Here is a 25511-nt window from a genome sequence, read left to right as displayed (position 1 = left end):
CGGAGCACAGGCTCCGGATGCGCAGGCTCAGCGGCCATGGCTTACAGGCCTAGCCGCTCCGCGGCATGTGGGATCTTCCCGGACCGGGGCACGAACCCGTGTCCCCTGAATCGGCAGGCGGACTCTCCACCACTGCGCCACCAGGGAAGCCCCGGCCTTACATTTTAAAATTGATTAATTAATTAGGTACAATGACTAAGTTTTGTAACGTGTATTGAGACATAATTTTCATGCCTTACAATTCACTCATTTAAATTGTACTATTCAGTGGTTTTCACAAGGTTGTGCAACCAGCACCAGGATCTATTTTAGAGATTTTCATCACCCCAAAAGGAACCCTGCCCCCCTCATTAGCAGTCACTCCCCACTCCCTTCCCCAGCCCCTGGCAACCGCTAATCCACTTTCTGTCTCCGTGGATTTGCCTGTTCTGGAATGTTATATAAATGGATCAGACAGCATTTGTCCTTTGGTAACTGGCTTCTTTCTCTGAGCATCATGTTTTCAAGGTTCATCCACATTCTAGTGTCAGTGCTTCATTGCTTTTTACTGCTGAGTAATAGTGTGTGGACAGACCACACTGGTTTATTCATTCGTCAAGTTATGGACATTTGGGTTGTGTCCACTTCTTGGTGGTTATGAATCATGCTGCTGTATGTGTGCATACATTTTTATGGGGCATACATTTTCATTTCTTGTGGGCATGTACCAAGGAGCAGAATTGCTGGATCATATGGCAATTTTGTGTTTAACCTTTTGAGGAGCTGCCAGACCGTTGTCCACAGGGGCTGCTCCATCTTACATTCCCACTTGCCACGTGTGAGGTTCTGATTTCTCCACACCCTCACCAACATTTGTTATCATCTACCTTTTTGAATGCAGCTGTCCTAGTGGGCATGCAGTACCATCTCACCATGGTTCGGATTTGCATTTCCCTGATGGCTTATGATGTTGGAATGCCTGCTGTGTGCCAGGCTCTCTCCTGAGCTTGGACATAGAGCGTGGACAGCAAACTTGGTCCCTGTTCCAGGAGTACTCACGAGCAGTAGAAGGAGACAGGTAATAACCAAGTAAGATAAAATTGGGACTTCACAAGCAGTTCAGTGGTTAGGACTCCGAGCTTCCACTTCAGGGGACCCAGGTTCAATCCCTGGTTGGGGGACTAAGATCCCGCATGCCACGTTGTGCAGCCAAAAAGAAAAAAAAAAGAAAGAAAGATGAGGTCACAGGAAGTGCTCTACGGAGAATGGAAGGTAGTTGCTGCCTTCAGGATGACCATGTGGCCATGGTAAAGGGACTGGTCAAGAAGGTTGGGCTTCCCTGGTGGCGCAGTGGTTGAGAGTCCGCCTGCCGATGCAAGGGACACGGGTTCGTGCCCCGGTCTGGGAAGATCCCACATACCGCAGAGCGGCTGGGCCCGTGAGCCATGGCCGCTGAGCCTGTGCGTCCAGAGCCTGAGCCTGTGCGTCCGGAGCCTGCGCTCCGCAACGGGAGAGGCCACAACAGTGAGAAGCCCGCGTAACGCAAAAAAAAAAAAAAAAGAAGGCATCTCTGCAGAGTGACGCTTTCCCTGAATCCTGAACGATGAGACGTTTTCTGTTGGAAAAGCATTCCAGGCAGGACCTGGCTCTGCATATTGAAACCAGGAAGATTCCCTGGGATTTGAGTTTGGGGAAAACAGGGGCAGGTGGAGGAGATGAAGCCAGGGAGCCAGAGAGCCCGGCTACTCTGAAAAACCATTTGGCATTTTGGACAAAATCTAAACTCATGGGTATTCCGTGACCCAGCAAATAAGCTCCCGAAGGCGTAGGTGTCTGTTAGGGACTAAATTTCGTCTCCCTAGATGCATACATTGAAGCCCTAATTGCCTGGACCTCAGAATGTAGCTGTATTTGCAGACAGGGTCTTTACAGAGTTAATTAGGGTAAAATGGGTCTAGACCCTAATCCCATCCGACTGGTGCCCTTGTAAGAAGAGGAGATTAGGACACAGGATTGAACAGAGGGATGACATGGGGAGAAGATGGCTGTCAAGGAGAGAGACCTCAGAGGGAACCAGCCCTGCCCACACGTCAATCTTTGGAGCTTCCAGAACTGGGAGAGAATCAATGTCTGTCGTTTAAGCCCCCAGATTGTGGTACTGTGTTATGGCGGCCCAGGCAAACGAATACAGTGCCCAATAAAATATGAGTGCAGGCTTCCCTCGTGGCTCAGTGGTTAAGAATCCGCCTGCCAATGCAGGGGACATGAGTTCGAGCCCTGGTCGGGGAAGATCCCGCATGCCGCGGGGCAACTAAACCCGCGCGCCACAACTACTGATCCTGCACTCTAGAGCCCGCGAGCCACAACTACAGAAGCCCGCACACCTAGAGCCCGTGCTCCACAGCAAGAGAAGCCACTGCAATGAAAAACCAGTGCACTGCAACGAAGAGTAGCCCCCGCTCACTGCAACTAAAGAAAGCCCGGGCACAGCAGCGAGAACCCAACTCAGCCAAAAGTAAAAAAATATATATATATATACACACACAACCAGGAAAAGACTCATAGTAGCTGTGTCCATAATAGCCCTAAAGTGGAAACCACCCAAGTGTCCATTTGCAAGAGATGGGTCATGAAATGGTGGTGCGTAATAAACAATGATAAACCATAGTGAAAAAGAATATATATTTAAAAGAAAAGAATGTAAGTACTTCCCTGGCAGTCCAGTGGTTAAGACTCCACGCTTCCACTGCAGGGGGCACAGGTTCGATCCCTGGTCAGGGAACTAAGATCCCACATGCTACACAGTGTGGCCGGAAAAAAAAAAAAGTATATATATGTATAACTGAATCACTTTGCTGTACAGCAGTAAGTAACACAATATTGTAAATCAACTATACTTCAAAAAAAAAGAGAAATTATAATTCTTAGGTCAGTGCATCAGAAGAACAAGAATGCTTCTGAATTCTTGAAATCTGTATTTTGACTTAGGATCATGCAGTGCATTGTGAAAGACTTCATTTAGACTATTTGTGAATTTAATATATGTCAATTAATAAAATTGAACGGTTTTTTAAAATAAATTCATTTATTTATGTATTTATTTTTGGCTGCGTTGGTTCTTCGTTGCTGGGCGTGGGCTTTCCCTAGTTGCGGCGAGCAGGGGCTACTCTTCATTGCAGTGCAGGGGCTTCTCATTGCGGTGGCTTCTCTTGTTGTGGAGCATGGGCTCTAGGTGCGCGAGCTTCTGTAGTTGTGGCACTCGGGCTCAGTAGTTGTGGCACGTGGGCTCTAGAGTGCAGGCTCAGTAGTTGTGGTGCACGGGCTTAGCTGATCCGCGGCATGTGGGATCTTCCCAGACCGGGGCTCAAACCTGTGTCCCCTGCATTGGCGGGTGATTCTTAACCACTGTGCCACCAGGGAAGTCCCTTGTGTGCAGGATTTTTTTTTAATTTATTTATTTTTGGCTGCTTTGGGTCTCTATTACTGTGCGGGGGCTTTCTCTAGTTGCGGCGAGCAGGGGCTACTCTTCATTGCGGTGCGCGGGCTTCTCATTGCGGTGGTTTCTCTTGTTGTGGAGCACGGGCTCTAGGTGCATGGGCTGCAGTAGTTGTGGCTCGCGGGCTCAGTAGTTGTGGCGCACGGGCTTAGTTCCTCTGTGGCATGTGGGATCTTCCCGGACCAGGGCTCGAACCCATGTCCCGTGCATTGGCAGGCAGATTCTTAACCATTGCACCACCGAGGAAGTCCCCCTTGTGTGCAGTTTCTAAAGACAATTTCTCAGAGCAGTTTTAGGTTCCCAGAAAAATTGATCAGAAGGTACAGAGATTTCCCACTTCCCCTCCCCCCCCACGCATAGCCTCCCCCACTATCAACATCCCCCACCAGATGGGACGTTTGTGACAAGGATGAACCTACACTGACACGTCATTATCAGCCATTGTCTGCAGTTGACACTCGGTTTCACTCTTCCTGGTGAACGTTCTACGGGTTTGGACAAATGCATAATGAGAGGCATCTATCATTATGGCATCACACAGAGTATTTTCACTTCCCTGAAACCCCTCCGTGCTCCACCTGTCATCCCCTCCATCCCCCGACCCCTGGCCACCGTGGATCTCTTTACCGTCGTGACATTTGCCTGTATGTGTGTAATTTCATTAAGTCGTGCGACATTACGCTCTGTAAGATACATCTCTTTTTTTTTTCTTTTTTATCCTCACCATGGTGGCTTGCAGAATCTTAGTTCCCCAACCAGCGATTGAACCCGCGCCCTCTGCAGTGGAAGCTTCGAGTCCTAACCACTGGACCGCCAGGGAATTCCCAATATATCTTCATTTTTTAAACTTGATTTCTGGGTGTGTCTGTGCAGGGCTTTCCGGATGAGGTGGTCCTTTGAATTGGTGGACCCCGTAAAGCAGATGGCCCTCGCCTAAGTGGGCATCAACCAGTCCATTGTGGACAAGAATGAAAAGCAAGGCAAAAAAGGGAGAATCTGTCCCTTCTGCCTGACAGCTGGCAGGACCATCCATCACCTCCTGCCTTTGGCCTTAGAGCACCAGGTCTCCTGGGTGTCCAGCTTGTAGACGGTAGATCCAGATAGAGGGACTTCTCAGCCTCCATAATACTGATTATACATCTCTTTCTGGGTAGCAATATATCTATATCTATATATTAATAAATTTTCTTTCTTTATTTTTTTGGCCATGCAGCATGTGGGATCTTAGTTCCCTGACCAGGGATCGAACCCACCCCCTGCATTGGAAGCGCAGAGTCTTAACCACTGGACTGCCAGGGAAGTCTCCACAATATATCTATATTTGTATCCTTATATATTCTGTTGGTTCTGCTTCTCTTGAGGACCCTCATCCAAGCTCTTAGGGTGGTCCACCGGCACCTCTTTGCTTTGAAACCCAACTCCTGAGGCTGGGCTGGTAAGGCCATGGTGCAAGGTCTGGCTGAGTCCAGGGAAGGAGCAGGGCTGGGTTCCGGGGAGGGGGCTTCCTCAGAAAAGTCCCATCCAAGCCCCTCTCCCCGTCCCCACCCACAATCAGCTGGGTGAGCAGTGCTATTTTCAGACCCTCCTCCCCCCACTTCCTTCCGTGCCCTGTCAGAAGCCCACTTCCTGACTGGGTCTCATCCTCTCCCCTCAGGGTGGGGCAAAGACAAACTTGCATATTGTGGCATTTCTCCACCGACTTCAGTGTCCCAGACCCCGATCTTGAGTCCTTTCCCCGAACCAAGACTGGCCACATAATGTACAGATCCCAGTGCAGAATGAAAATGAAGATGCCCTTGCTCAAATACTATGAGGAATTTCAAGACACAAGCCACAGGGCAGTAAATCATGGGTGCAGCCCTTCTGAGCGTGAGGTCCTGGGTGACTCCATGGGTCTCAGCCCAGAACGCTGGCACTGCCCCCAACCACCTGCAGCCCTCCCTCCACCTCCTGGTTTCATAAAGTTTTATTTATTTTATTGTGTTAAAATACACATACTATAAATTTTCCATCTTAACCATTTTTAAGCACACAGCTCAGTGGCATTAAGCACATTCACATTGTCGGGCAACCGTCCCCACCATCATCTCCAGAACTTTCTCATCTTCCCAAACTGAAACTCTGTCCCCAAGAAACACTGACTCCCCAGCCCCTCCCCCAGCCCCTGGCCCCCACCATCTACTTCCTGTCTCTGTGGATGTGACTTCTCTTGGGACCTCACATGACTGGAATCAGACAGTATTTGTCCTTCTGTGTCTGGTTTCTCTCACTGAGCATCATGTCCTCAAGGTTCATTCGTATGGTAGCAGGTGTCAGAATCTACTTCCTTTATAAGGCTGAATAACATTCAACTGAGTGGATGGACCACGTTTTGTTCATCCATCGATCCACGCATGCTGCTTCTACCTTTGGCTGCTGAGAACCATGCTGCTGTGAACATTCCTGTACAGGTATCTGTTTGAGTACCTGTTTTCAGTTCTTCTGGGTCTGTACCCAGAAGCACAAACATTAATTTTAAAAAATTAATCAGTTAATTAACTTTTGGCTACGTTGGGTCTTCATTGTTGCACGCGGGTTTTATCCTTTCTTTTCTTTTTTTTTTTTTTTTGCGGTACGCGGGCCTCTCACTGCTGTGGCCTCTCCTGTTGCGGAGCACAGGCTCCGGACGCGCAGGCTCAGCGGCCATGGCTCACGGGTGCAGCCGCTCCGCAGCATGTGGGATCCTCCCCGACCGGGGCACGAACCCACGTCCCCTGCATCGGCAGGCAGACTCTCAACCACTGCGCCACCAGGGAAGCCTCGCGGGCTTTCTTCAGTCGCGGCGAGTGGGTGCTACCCTTCGTTACAGTGCGCGGGCTTCTCACTGCGGTGGCTTCTCTTGTTGCAGAGCACAGGCTCTACGCGCGCGGGCTTCAGTAGTTGCGGCACGCGGACTTCAGTAGTTGCGGCACGCGGGCTTCAGTAGTTGTGGCTCGTGGGCTCTAGAGCGCAGGCTCAGTAGCTGTGACGCATCGGCTTAGTTGCTCCATGGCATGTGGCATCTTCCCAGAACAGGGCTCGAACCCGTGTCGCCTGCATTGGCCTGTGGATTCTTAGTCACTGAGCCACCAGGGAAGTCCCACAAACATTAATTTTTAATAGCCAGCCTTCCCTTAGGCATCTAGTTTTATCTCAGCTTCTGGCTGATCCTAACAGTGAAAACACTCCCTTTGCCTGGCAAAACCAATGAAAACTCAGAAGACACATCAAAGAGTGAAGAAGAGAAAAAAAAACAAAATCTCCTGTAACCTCATGCCCCAGCGTCCCCCTCGTTTCCACTGTGGCGTGTGTTTGGGGGCGGGGGTGTCGGCTACAGTTGCGCTGGTTGCGCTGTTTGCTGGATGTGGTGCGTGAATCTTCTCATTAGAATCCTCTGCTTCCAGGAATCTTCCCCTCAAGTCCCGCCCACAAGTGGTAAATGCCCCAAGTGCTGTTTTTGTCCCGCCCACAGCGGAAACAACCTAAGTGTCCAGCAAGAGCGGACTGTGTACACAAACAGTGGGCCAGCCCTAGGGGTTGCATGAGAGGATCGCAAGAGCAGTGTTGCTGAAAGCTACTTTATGTGTCAAAAAATAATAATAATAATGGGGATTGTGTCTTTACACCTGCTCACAGGTGAACACAGATGCCTGGGTTTCTCAGCACTGAATCGGTTGCAACTGAGAATATTGGCCGCCTTAAGATGGGGTCATCTGTTTCCTGTGCAACAGGATTGGGGGAGAGAGGTTTTCTGCACAGCCTTTTAAACCCTTTGAATTTTGAACCATGTAAATATATTTCCCATAAAAACATAAATCAAAGTAAAACTTTTTTTAAAAATTTATTTATTTTTGGCTGTGTTGGGTCTTCGTTGCTGCGCGCGGGCTTTCTCTACTTGTGGCGAGCGCGGGCTACTCTTCGTTATGGTGCGCGGGCTTCTCATTCCGGTGGCTTCTCTTGTTGCAGAGCATGGGCTCTAGGCGCACGGACTTCAGTAGTTGCAGCACGTGGGCTCAGTAGTTATGGCTCGTGGGCTCTAGAGCACAGGCTCAGGAGTTGTGGCGCTCGGGCTTAGTTGCTCTGGGGCATGTGGGATCTTCCCAGACCAGGGCTCAAACCCGTGTCCCCTGCATTGGCAGGCGGATTCTTAACCACTGCACCACTAGGGACGTCCCCGCAAACTGTTTTTTTTTTTAAAAAAAGACCGACAGCCTAGTATGGGTCCGCATACCTCAGGGCTGCAGTTTTTTTCTTCAAAGGTTGACCATAATCTTTTTACTTAATTTCCTCTCTTCACTTTGAGGATGTTTTTTCTGTTTTCTTTTATATTATATTTTATTTTTTTATTGGAGTATAGTTGCTTTACAATGTTGTGTTAGTTTCTGCTGCACAGAAAAGTGAATCAGTCATACGTGTACATACATCCCCTCTTCCTTAGATTTCCTTCCCATTTAGGTCACCACAGAGCACTGAGTAGAGTTCCCTGTGCCAGCAGTCCCCAAACTTTTTGGCACCAGAGACCGGTTTCACCGAATAAATTTTTTCCACGTACCGGGGGCAGGGGGCGGGGGCTGGGGGGTGAGGGGGTGGGGGTGATGATTCAGGCAGTAATGCGAGCGATGGGGAGAGGCAGATGAAGCTTCCCTCGCTTGCCCACCGCTAACTTCGTGTTGTGCAGCTGGTTCCTAACAGGCCAGGGATGGGTACCTGTCCGCGGCCTGGGGGTTGGGGACCCCTGCCCTGTGCTATAAAGTAGGTTCTCATTAGTTACCTATTTTATACATTGTAGTGTATATATGTCAATCCCAACCTCCCAGTTTGTCCCACCCCCACTTCCCTTCTTGGTAACCATAAGTTTGTTCTCTACATTTGTGACTCTATTTCTGCTTTGCCAATAAGTTCATCTGTACCATTTTTCTAGATTCCACATATAAGAGATATTATACGACATTTGTTTTTCTCTTTCTGACTTACTTCACTCTCTGTGACAATCTCTAGGTCCATCCATGTCTCAGCAAATGGCATTATTTTGTTCTTTTTTATGGCCAAGTAATATTCCATTGTATATAGGTACAACTTCTTTATGCATTCCTCTATCGATGGACACTTTTCACTATTGTAAATAATGCAGGGATGGACATCTATGGATAGAACTTGCTATCTTCATCAGATTATTTACTTTGATTCCTACAAGGAGAATTCCTTCTTTCCTCCCTCCCTCCTTTAAACATTCAGTGAGCACTGACTGAATGCTAAGCTCCAAGCTAGGCACCAGAGACGCAACAGGAAACCAAAAGGATACCAACGCAGATGCCTTTCCTCTTGGAGCTCAGGGGCTAGACCGGTGCTTCTAGAACTTTCTGGGTGATGGACTTGTTCTCCATCTGTGCCATCCAAAATGGGAGCCCCCAGCGCCAGGTGGCTCTTGAACACTTGAAAATGAGTCCATAGCGACTGGAGAAGTGAAATTTAATTTACTTCTAATCAAGTCATTTCAATTTATTACTTTTTTTTTTTTTTTTTGCGGTACGCGGGCCTCTCACTGCTGTGGCCTCTCCCGTTGTGGAGCACAGGCTCCGGATGCGCAGGCTCAGCGGCCATGGCTCACGGGCGCAGCCACTCTGCGGCATGTGGGATCTTCCCGGACTGGGGTACGAACCCGTGTCCCCCGCATCGGCAGGCGGACTCTCAACTACTGCGCTGCCGGGGAAACCCAAGTCATTTCAATTTAAATAGTGGCTTGGGGCTGACGGCCTCCATATTGGATAGTGCGGGGCTGGAACTTATGGCTCCAGGTGGGATTGATCTCGGAGAGAGACAGCAGTGAGCGGGGGCTTGAAGTGTGATCTTAGTTCCCCACCCAGGAATTGGACCTGGGTAGCTTGGATGAAAACCAAGAATCCTAGCCGCTAGTCCACCAAGGACTAGAGGCTAGAAGCAAGGTTCCCCTGGCTCTTGCCCCCATTGAAAAATGCATTTCTCAAGGAGGCAAAAACTGTAAGAAACAGGTACAAAGTCTGTTATTAGAGACACAGCACAACAAGCGGGAGAGCACACAGAAAAACAATTTGTTTAGTTAAGACAGAAGCAAGGCAGAGATGCACCCAGGGACAGAAAGATATAGGCGTCCCCACTAAAGAGGAGGAGCGCAGCAAAGGGGCGGTTAAGTCATTCATATAGGGCAGTTCTTCCGGTCTTTGTTTACCTTTGGCCAATTATCTGGCTTATTTTTCCACACCTGAACTGCCCTAGGACCTTCCCCAGCACGCGTGTGCAACTTTTTCCCAAGATGGATTCCAGCCCAGAGGCCTATGGGGGTCCTTGGCATCACCTATTATGGGGTGACGCCCCCTCCTTTTTGTCCCCGAAGGAAGGTTTCTGCGCATGTGCGGTGTCTCCCTTGCCCCAAGGATGGGAAATATGTGACCTCTTGATCTTTTCCTCAAACAGGATTGCTTTTAAGACCATTGATTCCCGTGGTCACGTTATTTTGCCAATGGGTTGAGTGTCTCGGGAGAGAAGGAAAAGCACAGCATCCCGCCAGCCTGAGGTCTGTGCCAGTGGCACCGAAAATCTCATGGAGCCTCCCTCCACCCTCCCGAAAGCCTTCCTCTGGGCTGGGAACTACCCTCCTCCTGTGCAGCCATTGATTCATCAGACAGCATGGGAGACAGCTGGGGACCTGGTGGGTAAGAGCCTGGGTGTCTGCCCTGGGGAGCTCATGGAATGGGGGGAAGACAGATGACAAGCAAACAACTCAATAAAATGATGTCAAGTTCTATGATGGAAATGAATAGGGTGTGGTAGGGATTTTGACTGGGGGTGGTCAGGGAGGGCTTTCTGAGGAGGTTATATTTGAGCAGGTGCTTGAAGAGGAGGAGAAGCTGGCCATGTGTCTATCTGGGGGCACTCCAGGCAGTAGGCACCACTTGTGCACAGGCCCTGAGGTAGGAACAAACTTGGCAAGGATGGTTTGGATGGGGCAGAGAGAGCAGGGGCAAAAGAGGTGGGGAAGGGACTTCTCTGGTGGCCCAGTGGTTAAGACTCCACATTTCCAATGCAGGAGGCATGGGTTCGATTCCTGGTTGGGGAACTAGGACCCCACACACCTCGTGGTGCAACCAAAAAAAAAAAAAGAGATGGGGAAAATGGGCCAGCAGCTGCATGGCAACACCAAGCAGGGGCTTTGGGGAGGGGAGGAGAGAGGGGTGACTGACCTTCTGAGACCTTGGGGTATTCACAGCAGTGCCTTCATCCTTTCAGAGTGTCCTCTGGTTGATGGGGGAACTCCGTGGGAGCGGGTCAGGCCACATTTGGGTGGGGACTAAGCCTATCCCCACATCCTGGCCACCCTCTTCACAAGTGTTCCCCTTGGGGCATTTCAGTCCTGGTTGAGCTGGGCTTTCTGGAGGCGCCACTGCTCTGGCCCTTTCTAGCCCAGGCCTGGAGGGGAAGATGGGCAGGGGAAGGAAGCTGCGGACAGGCCTCTTCCTGTTCTGGCACAAGGAAACTGGAAGGAGCCTGGCCCAGGTGTGACCTTTGGACCTCAGGAGAACAGCTGATGCCAGGAGCCCTGAGGGGGGCAGCCGAGGCAGGAGGACTCCGGGGCACCCCTCAACAGCCCCCTGGCACATGGTGTGGAAGGTGGCAGCTGATCCCGGGGCCAGGGGCCAGAGGAAACCGCCTGGAAACTACCTCTGGACAGTGTCCACTCCTGAGCCTAAGCCTCTCCGGGAATGGGGCCCTGGGGGAGGGCTGGCCAGGGAGGCTTATCTCTGCAAATGAAGCTGAAGGTTAGGCATCCCGGGGAGGAGAGGGGCCTGGGGTTGCCTGCAGCTGGTGGGGCGGATTTTGAGCTGGAATAGGCTTGCCGGCCCAGGGAAAGGAACACGCAAAGGGCGGAGGCCTGGAATGACGAAGCTGTCCCACTAACTCATCTCCCTGACTCAGGCTGGGCCCTGTTGGCCTCTGCAGCCTTCCTGCCCCTGTCCCTGTCACTCCTCAGGAAGGCCTGCCCTGACTACCCTCGAAGAGATTCCCTGGTCACCTTCAGCCACACCGCCACTTTGCTCTCAACTGACATCCTTTTTCATCTCCCCTACCTTCAGCTCGGTAACCATCCCTGCCCGCGGGGTGAGCTGAGTGGGAGGGGCTCGAGACCCATAATATTTTACTATATTATTTATTTATTTGGCTGCCCCGCGCGGCATGCGGGATCTTAGTTCCCTGACCAGGCATGGAACCCGTGCCTGCTGCTGTGGAAGTGCACAGTCTTACCCACTGGACCTACTGGACCGCCAGGGAAGTCCCCGATCCATAATATTTTAATTGCACTAGTAAAAAAGCCAAAACCAAGGCAAAAGAACCCATGATGAACAAAATAAAGGCAGGATCACTTGCCTTACCCCCGTCAGGGGCCTGGTTCCAACAAAACTTTGTGGGTTTTTTAGTAGTGCATTAAAATATATTTTTTTACGTTGACTACTGAGTTTTTGGGCACGCTGTAAGCTTATTTTCTAGGAGAGTGCCTCACTTGCCTCACCCGAGTCCTGGCGCTGGAATGAGTGAAGGATCGAATGAATGGTTGTGAGTCTCCACTGCCTGAAACCTAAGGGGAACCCAAAGCCCGGGCCCGCCCACCCACTCTTGCCCCGCCCACCACGACGTGGTCCCGCCCCTCCAGGGAGCCAGCTCCACCCCCAAACCCTGCCCAGCGCCCAGCGCCCGGCGCCTGGCCCCCGGCCCCTCCGGCCCTCGCGCACACCTGCGCGTCACTTCCGGGGCGGCGGTGGGAGTGAGGTTCACTTCCGCCAGCGGGGGAGCGGCGGCGGTGGCGGCGCAGGAGACCGGGCCGGGGCCCCGGGGGATCGACGGACGCACGGGCGGGCGGCCGGGAGCCATGGAGCGCGGCCCCGGGGCCGGGGGGCGCGGGCCGCGGCGGTGAGTGTCCTGTAGGGGCTGGCGTGGCTGCGCGGAGCGGTCTCAGTGCTTTTCGCGGCCGTTTGGAGAGCCGGGCCGGGCCGCGAGGCCGGGCAGTCCGGCCGGACGCCCCCGAGACCCCGCACTCCCGGGGCGGCCGAGGTCGCAGCCGGAGGACCCCAGGATCAGGGCCAGGGACGGCGTCTCAGACTCCGGCAGAGCCCCGTCCGCCGTCCATTCAGCCGTCCGACTTGGGGTGTGTTCCCACCTTTCCGGGTGCGCGGCCCCGCCTTCGGGGAATGCGCTGTCCGAGCCAAATACTCTATCCCCGGCCCTGAACCAGTGCCCCAGCCTGACACCCGGACCCACCGAAGCAGCCGGAGCCCTGCTTCCTAAACGTCTCCAAGACACCTCTGCCCTTTCTCGGGCGTCCTCTGGCGGGCTGGGACACCTGGACAGGCTTCCCAGCCTTTGCTCCAGTCCCATCTCCAGGCTACAGCTAGGGCATATCCACAGCTTCTAACCCACGGGCTCCATTCCCAGCCCGGGACTCCTCCAGGGCTCCTCCTTTTCCCCCAGGATGAAGTCCAAACTGCAGCAGGGCTTACGGGCGCGGCCCGACCCAGCTGTGGCTCTCTCCAGGATCCCTCTGCTCTCCTCTTCCTCCCAGTGTCCCTCTAGCCTGGGACCCGCAGTTCCTGGAACCCGCTGTCACTTCTGGGTTTTGCCCGTTTTCTCCCCTCCCGGCACCCGGCACTTTGCCTGTGCCTTTCAGGCTGACTGGCTGAATGAGGTGCGGTCATAGTCGTCCGTATTTAGGTCGTCCTGGAGTATTGTAATTGCCTGGTTCCATGTTGGTCCTCATGACACTGCCAGCCTGCACCGGCCCGGCAGCGGGGTGTCCGATTATGTGCTTGTGGGTGAAATCGCTGGGCTCTTGGTGCCAGGGGTGCCTGCCCAGTGAGTGAGGTATCTGGATGTGCTCTGTCCAGTCCGAGGCCAGGCTCTCAGGTCACATTCAGTGACATCCATAAAAGACAGCGGGAGGTCCCAGGTCTGCGTGGCTTGAGAAGAGACCTTCCCCCCTCTCTGTCAGATGTCAGACCTGGCGGACTGTAGCGTCCCCCCTTCCCTTTTGCCCCTGGTACTTTGTCCATTCGTTCAGTCAGTGTTTACTGAGCAAGAACAGGTAGTAGTCTTGCCCTCATGGAGTTTCTCTTTGGTTTGAGGGGTATGGTTGAACATGCAACTACAAGCTGCAGAGACAGATCTGAGCCATGAGAGTGTGTATGGGGGGCTGACCCTGTTTGGAAGGGTGCTGGAAGGGAGATGTGAAGGGTGGGTGGGACAGGGGTCACGGGCTCTCTGGTGAGATTAGGGGAACTGCTGGGGCTTCGGCTCTGAGTCAGGAGAAGGCAGTGGGGCTCATCAGGGGAGAGTGAGGTACAAGATGCGTGAGGCTGGAGAGGTCGGCCCCACGCCTGGTGCCAACCTGGCAGATTGTGGTGAAGGCTTTGATCTCTATCCTGAAAATAGTGGGGCTACTGGGGCACCCCAAAAGGGAGGTAGCATGATCAGATTTGTGTTGTGAAAAGATCTTTTGGCAACTGGGGTGAGAATGGCCCAGAGTGGGTGATGGTGGCCCAGCTGGGGGTGGGGGTGGGGACCGGCGAGGAAGGAGACTGTGCATGCCCCAGGCAGAGTCAGCAGGCCCTGTAACGGGCGGATCTGAGGGTGCAGGGAGGTGTCAAGGATGGCATCCCGGTTTCTGGCTTGGTCAGTGGGACCTTGTCCACCTTAGTATGCCTGTTCATCCTCGGGTCACCAGAGGCCTCCTACCTGCCCACCGGCTCTCAGCCAGACCTTCCTCTCAAAACAAGCCTTCCCTGTGCCACCCAAACTCCAGACCCGCCAAGTTACCAAAAGCACCAGGGCAGTGTCCTCTGTTGGGGCCTGGGCCTCTTTGAGAATGTGTTGGAGCAACATCGGTTTGGTTGACACTCTGGAGGGGGAGGGAGGGTATCCTGGCCACTGTGGGGTGTTGAGCAGCACCCCTGGCCCCGCCCACTCAGTGCCATTAGTAACCCCCTCGCCCCCAACTCATGACAGCCAAAGATGTCTCCAGACCTTGGCAAGTGTCCCCGGGGGGCAAACTTGCCTTCGTCTGAGAACAGTGTGATGGACTTGTAAAGCGAGCATCCCACCTGGGAGTCTGGGGGCTCCTGGAGGCGGTCCGTGTCCCCTCCTTGGCTTTAGCCACCCTCTCCCACACCCCTCCGTGTGCCCCCATCCGAGTGACTGCAGTGCGGCTTTCTGCAGCCCCCGGTCTCAGATCACAGGTCTGGAGGGAGCAGGTGTATTTCTGGGCCTCAGACTGCGCCGACCTGCTGTGCATCCGCGTGTCCCTGGCCCAGTGGTTTACAAATGCTGTGGCCCCGAAACAGAACAGGCTCAGGTGCTCTGCTGCTGACACTTGAGTTGTGAGCGTGTGTCCCTCCCTCACTCCAGGCTGTAGGGAAAATGTAGTAAGCGAGTACTCCGTATTTTCAAACCTCTGTATTTTCTTCCAGTCTCCCTGTTGGCAGCTCCATGTACGATTGTAGTTGCTTTAGCAATTTCGCTATAGTCTGTTCAAGGCCACGTTTCACATGACATTCTGCATTTCTTCTCTGAGCCTGGCCCATTCCACCACTTTCTCCTCATCTTATTCACTGTCTCTGTGACCTGAGTGGTGTCTGATTGATAGATGAGGAAACTGAGGCCCAGGGATGCTAAGCGACTTGCCCAAGGCCACAGACACCTAAGCTGGCAGAGCTGGGGAAGGAACCCCAGGCTCCCATGACCCTGCCCTGCCTCCCCCCTGCAGCAGGCTGACCCCTGGGCCTGGCCCCAAGCACTGGAGAGAGCCATTGTCTCAGCCCAGTAGGCCTTCCCAGCCTCGAGATGTATCCTGCTTTTGTTTCCAGAGCCTTTGTTTGTTGTATTTCCTCTGCCTGGGCTCCTGTCTCCGGACTTCGCAGGCCCTGGGAGCTGGGAGCGTGCTCCTGGGTCCCTGTGGTCAGCAGTCGGTCCTCGCCTGGCTGAGCTGTGGCACCTGGGGGTGGCAGATGGGGATGGGCCCCAGGGCAGAGTCTGGGCCGGCCGTGTGGACAGAGGCATGGGGCGGGGGTGGGCTGGGGTGACATTTCCCAGGGCCTGGAGCAGGAGCTGTGCCCGGGAGAGCTGGGTGGGCCAGGGCTCTGATCGCCCCGCACAGCCTGCAGGCCAAGGCTGGGTTGATGAATGGGCTTAAATGGCAAGAGTTGGTGTCTGCCAGCGGAGGAAGGGTGGTGGCAGGCGGGGTCCTGGTCAGGTTTAGGTCCCACCAAGGTCACTTGGGAGCCCCGGGGGAACTCCACATCTTGCTGTCCCCCTGCAGGGTTTCCCTCTGTGCGACATGGACACACGAGGCTGCGAGGCTCCCAAGGGCTCAGCTTGGACCGCGATGGGGCTGGGCTGCAGCCTCCTAACGGGGCTCTCGTCTGGGGCGGTGGCCGGGGGTCGCCCTGCCCCCTGCCCGTGTCTCCGAGCACCCCCATCCCTCCCCTGCCGGGCAAGGCCCGCCCCGGGGCCCGGCGCCCGCCATGAACGGCCTGTCGGTGACTGAGCTCTGCTGCCTCTTCTGCTGCCCGCCCTGCCCCGGCCGCATCGCCGCCAAGCTCGCCTTCCTGCCTCCAGAGCCCACCTACTCGCTGGTGCCTGAGCCCGAGCCCGGGCCTGGTGGGGCCGGGGCCGCCCCCTCGGGGACCCTGCGGGCCTCGGCCAGCACCCCCCGGCGCTGGAAGCTCCACCTGATGGATCGCGCCGACTTCCAGTACAGCCAGCGTGAGCTGGACACCATCGAGGTCTTCCTGACCAAGAGCAGCCGGGGCAACCGCATCTCCTGCATGTATGTGCGCTGTGTGCCCGGCGCCAGGTGAGCCACATGGACTCGACCCCCCCGGGGTGGAGGGACCGGGTGAGGGGTGGGAGCCCAGGATGTGCTCCATCCTCAGGGCTCTCGTTTCGGCCACTGGTGGCCCTTGGAGGGCCAGAGACTGGCGAAAGCCCATCTGGAGGTGCGGGTGCCCCGGGGATTCTTCTCGCCAGAGGGGCAGCAGATGAGATCTGCCCATGGCCACCGAGGAACTGCCGGGGGCCCTTCCACTTGCAGCGCTCTGGGGGGCCCTCTCGGCACCCTGTCTTGTGGACAAGAACCCTGAGGCTCGGGGGTGGCTCTGAGTGGCTGCGTCACGTCACCTGCTCGATGTGGAGCCGTCTGCTTCCGGGTCTCGGTGTTCACCTGCCCAGGGCTGGTCTCCTGGGCCCTGGGTGCCTGGTGAGGCCTGGCACCCGCTTTGGGCCGGTGGCCCCTGAGGCCTGGCTGGCGGCTTGGGCCAGGTCTGACTGCCGGAGCCCTATAGTGGTGCAGAGGGGGACCTTCCAGCTGCTTCCGCCTCAGAGCAGGCTGGGTCCAAAGGGCAAGCTTTTACCTTTCAGCTGGGCTGGGCTAAGGCCGCAGTGGGGCTGGAGGAAGAAGGCTCTGCAAGGCTGTCAGCCGGGATCCAGCCTGGTCACCTGCCATCGGCATGACTGCCTGGCAGGGCCGCCATGGGGCACAGGGCAGAGGTGGCGGCCCGGGTCATTCCCTGGAGGAGCGGGAAGAGCTGCACCGCGGTGACCGGGGCTTGGCTCTCTTCGCCTGTGGTCGGAGGGCCGCGTCTCATCCTCCAGGATGGTTCCGAGCAGTAGGCAGACGTGCCTCCCATCCTCGGGCCGTCAGAGTCCCTCCAACAGGAACAGTTCCAAGGGAGAGGTGGCTGCTGCTCAGGGCGTCAATGTGATGGTCACTGCGGCTTCTTGGGCTCATGCTGGGGGTCCACCTGTGGCAAGAAGGTGACTGGTGGGCCCAGCGGCCCCCTTAGATGAGCGGAAGCCCGAGGCTCCACTGTGTGTCATGGCCTAAGTCACACCGGGCAGAGCCAGGCACTGTTCCCCTTGGCAGGGCTCCTGCCCCCTCCGCCCTTCGCCGTCTGACCTGTGCTTCCCCACTGCCCACCCCAAGGTACACGGTTCTCTTCTCGCACGGCAACGCGGTGGACCTGGGCCAGATGAGCAGCTTCTACATTGGGCTGGGCACGCGCCTCAACTGCAACATCTTCTCCTACGACTACTCGGGCTACGGCGTGAGCTCGGGCAAGCCCTCCGAGAAGAACCTCTACGCCGACATCGATGCCGCCTGGCAGGCCCTGCGCACCAGGTGAGCTCACGCGGCGGGGAGGGGCTGGTGGACGTGTCTCCTCACAGGTGGCTGGTCCTGGTGAGACCAGGTGGGAGGAAGCCCAGGTGGGTAGCCCCGCAGGAGAGGGAGCTGATCTGCGGCCACACTGGGCCACAGGAAGAAGCCCGACCCCTGTTCCCCCTGCAGGGTAACAGGCATGCTTGGTGTGCAGGGGGAGGGCGGTCCTCCAGCCTCCCTGGGGGGGGCCCCTCCTGGGAGCCACTGGCCTGGGACTGTCCCCATGGGAATGGAGGTTCCGCCTGGAGGGAGGGGGCAGGCAGAGGCCGAGGCCCCTCCTGAGCCCAAGAGGTGGCGTGTGAGGGCGGTGTGAAAGGACTCTGGGAGCCCCGAGGCTGAGGGAGCACTTGGGGTGCGGGGAGGGGCTGGGCCTCTGCATCAGGGTTCTGGTCGTGGAGCTTGGCCTCATCCTGAGGAGGGTCTCCTCTGGGCCTGGAAGGTTCTGTCGGGCAGCTTTGTACCCAGCACAGTCCTGGTGGCTGGAGGGAGGTCAGCTCCTGGAGGCTGGGTCCTCCGCAGGCATTGTGCCCAGCACACAGCTGCTTGCTTGACTCAGACAGGGCCCGCACTGTCTGGTCTACACCTCCGTCCCCAGACCCCACTGCCCCGGTCATCCAGGTCCTGGCAGCCCCCTTCCACCCCGTGCTCGCTCACTGAAGCACAATAGCTCAGTCTCTGTGCAGAGATGGCCCGGCGCCCTGTGCTGCTCTAGAGAGAGACCCACCCAACCCCACCCTCCCAAAGGTGGTGCCCTCTGCCTGCCCAGGGCTGCCCCATCTTGGCCCTGCCTGGCCGACTGGCGCAACCAGCTCCTTCAGGGACCACAGCCAGCCTGCCATGGGGAGGCGGGGCCCTGGTTGCTGGAGTGATGCACCAGGCAGTCCCTGATGCAGGCCCTGGGAGCAGGGTCCGCTGGCACCACCCTGGCACTGGGACCCGTGCTGGGTGGCGTGGTGCAGGTGTGTGTCCACACTCGGCTGCCGCAGCCTGTCCCCACTGGCTGGGGGTTGCTGGCAGAATCATATCCCGCCGAAGGGTCAGGGGTCTGAGCTCTGTCATCCATCCATCTGTCCTGCTGCCAGGCTTGACCTCCAGAGACCTGGTCCCTCAGACCCAATGGCTGAGAATCAGCAGGAGGGTGGGAGGCTGGGGCCCAAGTGGTGGCCTGGGGCAGGGCAGGCACTGGAAAGAAGAGCTGTGTCATCCGGCACCTGTCATGTTTGTCCAGGTGGAGACAGCCAGGTGGCAGCTGGGGGTCCCTGCCTGGAGCTGGGTGATAGGACGAGGCTGGTGCTCAGCACAGCAGTACTCATGGTGAACCAGGGAGCAGGTCGGGGAGGAGCTTGCAGGGTGGTAGGCACAAGGCCAGATGGCATCCCCGAGGCCTGGGGGTTGGGACCGGAGGACAGGGACAGGGGCAGATGGCGCCTGGGTGCCCAGGTGGGTTGTCCGGTGAGACGAAGACTTTCCCTGGCCACTCGAAGAAGGGGCACCCCCTTTGAGATCAGGATGTGGGTGTGGGGAGGAAGGCCGTGGAGGCCCCCTGCAGTGGGAGGGTGGTGAGTGGGTCCTTGTGGGGTCAGGAGAGGACTGTGCTGGGATGGCGCTGGGGGAGGCCCGTGTGGAGGGGGTGTGTGTGGGGGTCAGGACCTGGCCACTGTGTAGGAAAGATGCCCAGGGAGGGAGGTGATGGCCACCCACCTCCTCCCCTCAGGAGCCGCTATGCCTGCTCACCCACGTTGTACTAAGCAGCTGAGGGGCTGCAAACTGGCTGAGATAAGAGAGGATGAGGCTGCCTCCATTCCCCGAGGCCAAGGGGGTGGGTGAGGGTGACGGATGCTGGGAGGAAGACACACCCCCTTGCCCTGCGACCTGGAAATGCTGTCGAATTCCGAACAGCAGCGAGGACAGGAGGGCCCCAAGCAGGTTCTGCATGTGGCCCTGGTCGAGTGTGTGTAGGGGTGGGGGTGGCCTGGTGACCAGGAGGAGCAGGAGAGGCCCCAGGGATCTGCCCCCAGGAACCACACAGCGCAGGTACGGCCTGCACAGGTGCACTGCCCAGGTGTGACCAAGTAGATGCTGTCGAAACTGAGGGTAGAGCTGGGAGCTTGGGGCTGCGGGCAGCCAGCTCCCCTCACACCTGTGGGTCCTGCCTCCCCTGCTGAACGGACCGCCTCGGGGCTGGGAGGCAGGGGAGGGTGCCTGGGCGCCACCCTATTGCTTGGAGCCTAAGCGGAGAACAACTGGGGACTGCACTAGGAGGGCAGGCAGTGGGAGGGGTGTGCGTGTTGCGTCGCGGCTGATCTGCCCCCACCGCCGCCAGGTACGGCATCAGCCCAGACAGCATCGTCCTGTACGGGCAGAGCATCGGCACGGTGCCCACCGTGGACCTGGCCTCGCGCTACGAGTGCGCCGCGGTGGTGCTGCACTCCCCGCTCACCTCGGGCATGCGCGTCGCCTTCCCCGACACCAAGAAGACCTACTGCTTTGACGCGTTCCCCAAGTGAGCGCTGAGGGGGGCGGGGCCGCGGGCGGGGGCGGGGACCCAGGGGGCGGGGCCGCGGAGGGGGCGGGGCGTGGAGGCCTAATGTGCCCCGACCCGCAGCATCGAGAAGGTGTCCAAGATCACGTCGCCGGTGCTCATCATCCACGGCACGGAGGACGAGGTGATCGACTTCTCGCACGGGCTGGCGCTCTACGAGCGCTGTCCCAAGGCCGTGGAGCCTCTGTGGGTGGAGGGCGCCGGGCACAACGACATCGAGCTCTACAGCCAGTACCTGGAGCGCCTGCGCCGCTTCATCTCCCAGGAGCTGCCCAGCCAGCGCGCCTAGCCTAGCAGCAGGCCCGAGCCGCGCCGGGACCTCAGCAATAAGGCGGCGCCCGGCCCCGGGGGCTGCATGTGAACCCCCGGGCGCCCCACGTCCTCGAAGCAGCTGGCCGGTAGGGGTCGGGACCTGACCCGGCCCCTGGGCCGTGGACAATGTACAGGCGACGGAGCTATGCGCTCCTTTCCTTCTGGAAGAAAAACGAAGGAAAAACGTGAGAACAGAAATTAAAGATTTAAAATTTTAAGGTTCCTCTCCCTTTCTTGGCTCATGCGTGCTCTTCCTGGGGCTCAGCAAGCACGAAGAGGGGGCCGGGCTTTGTCCCCAACCCCCCAAGGAAAGTTCACAACTGCGGATGTCAGGTCACTCCCTACAGAAGAGGGGTCCAGTTCGGGTCCTTGGGGCTGCAGGTTGCCTGGGTGGTGACGGAGGGGCAGCAGCATTTGAACCCAGGACGCTGCGTGCTCAGAGGGCGCGCCTGGGGAGGGTGGTGGGCTTCCTGTCTCCGAGACAACCCTGGGGGTGGAAGTGGCCGCCGCCGGTTTAGGCTGAGCCTGCTCCGGGCCCCCAGAGAGGCAGACAACCCTTCCGTGCCCGTGTGGTAGACATCGCAGGGCTGCTCTTCCCATCCCACCCCACCCGTCCTCGGCTCCCGCTGCCCAGAGAGCTAAGAGAGTCTTGCAAACGGGGACGCTTGGGTCCAGTGGAGGGCAGTGGCAGGTCCGAGGCCGCGTGGGGCCTCCCCAGGAATGAGGTCACCATGAGCATCCCGCAACACGCCTCCGGACCTTGGTCTGAGTTGTATCCTCCGCCCGGGGTGCCCTTGAAGACAGGGTCGGTCCGCGTCACCCTGGACCCTGGCCAGACGCCTGGCTCATCAACGGCCTCCGGAGTACCCCCTGCGACCTCCAAGGGCGGCACTCTAGAGTGGGTAAGGCCTCAGAGGCCTGTCATCCACCGCGAGGTCGGGCGGCGGCTCGGCGTGTGTGGCGACACTAGGCAGTGGCGAGGCCGGGAGCCGGCGATGCTTCCGCCTCGGCCCCTCGGGGTCCGCGGCCCCTTTAAGAGGGGGCAGTGCTTCGGCCTGGGGGCGGGGAAGACGGCAAGGGGCGCGGCCGGGCGAAAGCGGAAGTGGGGTGGCGCGCGCACGGCGGAGGCGGTGGGTGGCGAAGCGCGAGGAGACCGCGGCGTGCGCGGTAAGTGGCAGCGGCTGGGGCTCCGGCTGGCCGGCCCTGCCCTTGCCGCCGTCCCGGTCGTGGGGGCGCGCCTAGCGGGCCGGCCGACGGCGGCGGGTGTGTGTCAGCGCTCTCTGTGGCTCACAGCTGGCCCTCGGGCCTGGGGCGCTGGAAGAGCCGGGAGTGGCCCCGGGCACGCCGTCCCTGACCCAGGACGGTGCCCGGCCTTGACCCTCCCGAGCCCCACGGGCCCTCCCGCTGGGAGGCTAGGCTCGTGTTTGATAAGCCAGGACGTCTAGGAGCAAAACTGAACGTGGGGTGTGTTCTCTCGGGAGCAGAGAGCATCGGGTCCTTTCCGCCGCGGGGCCTTTGCACGGAGTGGTCCTCGTGACCGACGTGCCGCCACTATGGCCCGGCCTTTGCCGATCCCCCTCAGCACGTCCGGCTCCTCAGCCTCCCGCTGCAGTATTTCTTCCTCGAAGCCGCCCCCCAGCCCTGTGCTCCCACTGACCCCACTGCTGCCCGTGTCACAAGAGCCCGCCGTCTTTTCACCCCATCAGAATGTAAGTTCCCTGAGTGCCGGGGCTCCGCAGTGCAGCAAGTCCAAAGCGACGGCTCACGATTGAACAAAAATGTTTTCAGACACACAGGGTAATTCAGAGTATAGAAGAGTGTTGGGTGAAAACTCAGTGTTCTTCCCACCCCTGACCTCAAGTGCTCCCCTCCACTGGGGCAGAGAGGAAGCAGTTTCTTATGTGTCAACAAAGAAAGTGCATGTGTACCTAATGAGTTTATACAAAAGTGTGATCCTCTTACTCAGCGTGCCTTGGAGAGTGTTGAGTTTCCCCTACATAGATAGACTGGATCCAGTCCTCCTGGTGGCCACGCCAGTTTATTAGCACTATAATTTATTCATCCTGTTTCTTGTTGGTTGAGATGTAGGTTTTTTCCAGTCTTCTGTAGCAGGCAATGCTAGGTCCAGTATCCTCGTACAAATATCTTCCTACCCAAGTACGAGTACTTCTGGAGGCTGAATTCCTTAATACAGAAGGACTAGATCCAAGGGCTTTCCATAGAACTCTAAATGGGTATGTGAGCCCTTAAAATAGTATTTCATTGTAGCTTCATTTGTGTTTCCTAGAAGTATAATCAAACATCTCAGTGCTTCTGTCAGATTTGTTTTTATGTTGATCATTTCTACCACTAATATAATCATTTTGAAACTGGAAGTCTATTATAAACATGTATATTCTTAAAAAGCCATTTGTATTTCACATTCTTTGTCCATTGGGTTCTTGATGTTACTATTGGGTTCTTGGGTTGGGTTCTGTTGGGTTCTTGGTTTACTGTTTTATAGGAACACTTTACAGACGAAGAAAATTAGCCCACTGTCTTAAAAAAGATATATATTTTTTCCAACTTGTCATTCGTGTTTGACTTGGATTGTGTGTGGGTTTCTTTGGTTTTTTTTTTCGTTTGTTTGTTAATTTTATTTATTTAGTTTTGCCAGGCACTTAAAATCGTTATCAGTCATTACCTTATCAATATGGCTTCTGCATTTTGTATAGTGCTCAGAGATATCTTCCCTACTCCACGATTGTAAAACGTTTGATGTTTTCTTATGTAAATATAATGGTTTGTTTTCTAAATATGTATTTAAATTTTTGGTCTAACTCTAGAAAGGACTTCTGAGAAGGAGTAAGGTAGGAACCCAACCTGCTTTTTCCCAAATCGTTCGACCCCAAAGCCATTTCCCGATAAAGCCATTCTTTTCCCCGACTGAAGCACCGCCTTTACCGCACGCACGAGGGGCTCTCCATGTCCGGGGCTCTCCATGTCCGGGGCTCTGTTTCTAGACTCTATCACCCCAGTCATCCTGAACCCTGCTGACTTCTTTACTGTCTGGAGGCCCCAACTCCCCTCGTGAAAATCAAGAAAAGTTCTGTCATAATAAATAGCTGACGGCTTGAACATGTTCCCTGTAATGCTAGTTCTGACAGATAGGATTCTGAAAACTTAAGCCTTTGGGGCCTCCCCCCTGGCCCCCATGTACAGTCACAGTGCGAGGTGCTGACCTTGCTTGAGGTCGGCACAGTGCTTTACTCGCCGGTGCCTGCCCATTGCAAGGAAGGGATAAGCTAAGGCCAGGGGCTCCTCAGGCTGGCCCGGCCGGCGGGCTCTGCCCTTCTGCGGGGGACTCGCCTTTCCCACGGGGGGTGCCTCTGAGGGGCTCAGCCTCTGAACCGCAGGGGCTGTGATGGGGGAGTGGTACCTTCCGGGATGCACCCCCCCCTTCCTTTCCACTTGGTACGGCCCATGAGCCAGGCCGCCTGGGACAAGGGCCAACTTTCGGTTCTCCATTTTGTGAATTTCCCAGGACACACGTGTTCACACCGGGCAGCGTTCTTGCGCTGCTCAGCAGGCGCCCCCCGGCTCCCCAGAGCCTCGCGTCCTCCGCTCGACACCTGGCCTGGCGCACCTCACCTGACACCTGGCCCCTGGGTCCCGGAACCAGGGTCCAGGCTCTCTGATCCGCGGCCTAGGCACGCCTGGCACCCAGAGACCCCGGGGGACACAGCCCGCCCAGGGGGTGGGGCTGCCTCAGCCAGGCACAGGCCCCTCCCCGAGGGTGGGGTCCGGGTTGTGCGCATGCCCCTCGCCCTCAGGAGCCCCGACTGGACTTCCTGCAGGGCCCAGCCCCCGAGGGCCCTCCGTCCATCCTCCCTTCCTTCCTCCGGCGACCCTGCTTCACTGCCCACCCCCCATCAGGCTGAACTGGTGGGACCCACCCCTCTGGTTCTGCTGTCTTCGTGTTAACTGGGGGGCCCCAGGGGTCCCAGAAGAGGATGGGGAGTTCAGTGTCCTCCCTGACGCGTAGTGGCTAAGGTTATGTGAGGAGCTGTGGTCCCCCCAGGGCCCAGATCTGAGATGGGGCCTCGTGGTGGGTGCCACCCCTCAGGGCCCCCGGCACCCTGACCCAGGGCCTGGGCGCTCCCCCAGGGCAGGCACTTGTCTGTATGCTTCACGGTCAGGGTGCAGGGCCAACGTGTTAATTGTGCGATTCCGTCAGGTGGGAGTGCCAGCCCAGCATCAGCGTCCCCCTTAAGTTTCGAAGCTCCTGCCGTGTGCAGTGGATCTTCACGACGACAACCCTGGGCTACTGGGGTCGCCGTCCCCACTGTCCCAACTTCAGGGGAGATTGCTCTGGCCAAGCTGCCCAGAGAAGAAGGCCTGGGACCCTGACAGGACTCAGGCCTGGGCTCTCTGGTGCTCAAGTGGTCTTGGGACACAGGGACCACTGCCCTGGACCACTGCCCCTGGACCACACTTGGGACGTGTCCACAGCACGTCCAGGTGAGGTGGAAGGGATGGGCCTGTCTGTGGTCATGGTCATCGCTGGGAGGAGCCGAACCAGGTGCTCTCTGAAGCCCAGCAGAGCGCCGCGCAACCCACGTTACAGGAGAGGGCCTTGAAGAGGGCTTGTCATCTCCCCCAGCAGGGCACAAGGAGGCCAGGCCCATAGGTGGCCCCCACTGCATCTGGCCATCTGAAACTTTCCTCCAGAAGCCCCTGCTTTCCAGGGGTTGGTCCCAGGCCAGCAAGGAATGGAGGATGAGCAGGGGCCCTGGGGAGGGAATTCACGGGGCTCAGGCCATACCCGCCCCCTCCCGCTCCTAGAGAAGGGACGGGTTGCGGGGGTGGGCGGGTGGGCTGGGTCTCTCCCCAGAAGCTGGGAGCAGGGACCTGGCACCTCCTGTGGGGGAAGTTAGCCACATGCCCAC

At 56.9% G+C, this 25511-nt stretch overlaps 1 protein-coding gene across 1 annotated transcript; it reads left to right on the top strand.

Annotated features, from left to right (window-relative positions):
* Nucleotides 1-15871: 15871 nt before the first annotated feature.
* Nucleotides 15872-20801, top strand: ABHD17A (abhydrolase domain containing 17A, depalmitoylase). Its single transcript, XM_067734352.1, has 4 exons — nt 15872-16367; nt 17496-17690; nt 20053-20232; nt 20335-20801. The coding sequence occupies exons 1-4, from the start codon at nt 16036-16038 to the stop codon at nt 20558-20560; spliced, it is 933 nt and encodes a 310-aa protein (XP_067590453.1). The 5' UTR covers nt 15872-16035; the 3' UTR covers nt 20561-20801.
* Nucleotides 20802-25511: the final 4710 nt, after the last annotated feature.

The sequence above is a fragment of the Pseudorca crassidens genome, chromosome 3 (genome assembly GCF_039906515.1).
Source record: "Pseudorca crassidens isolate mPseCra1 chromosome 3, mPseCra1.hap1, whole genome shotgun sequence".
NCBI lineage: Eukaryota > Metazoa > Chordata > Mammalia > Artiodactyla > Delphinidae > Pseudorca > Pseudorca crassidens.
The sequence above is the reverse complement of the archived record's forward strand: the minus strand, read 5'-3'. Positions and strand labels throughout refer to the sequence as shown.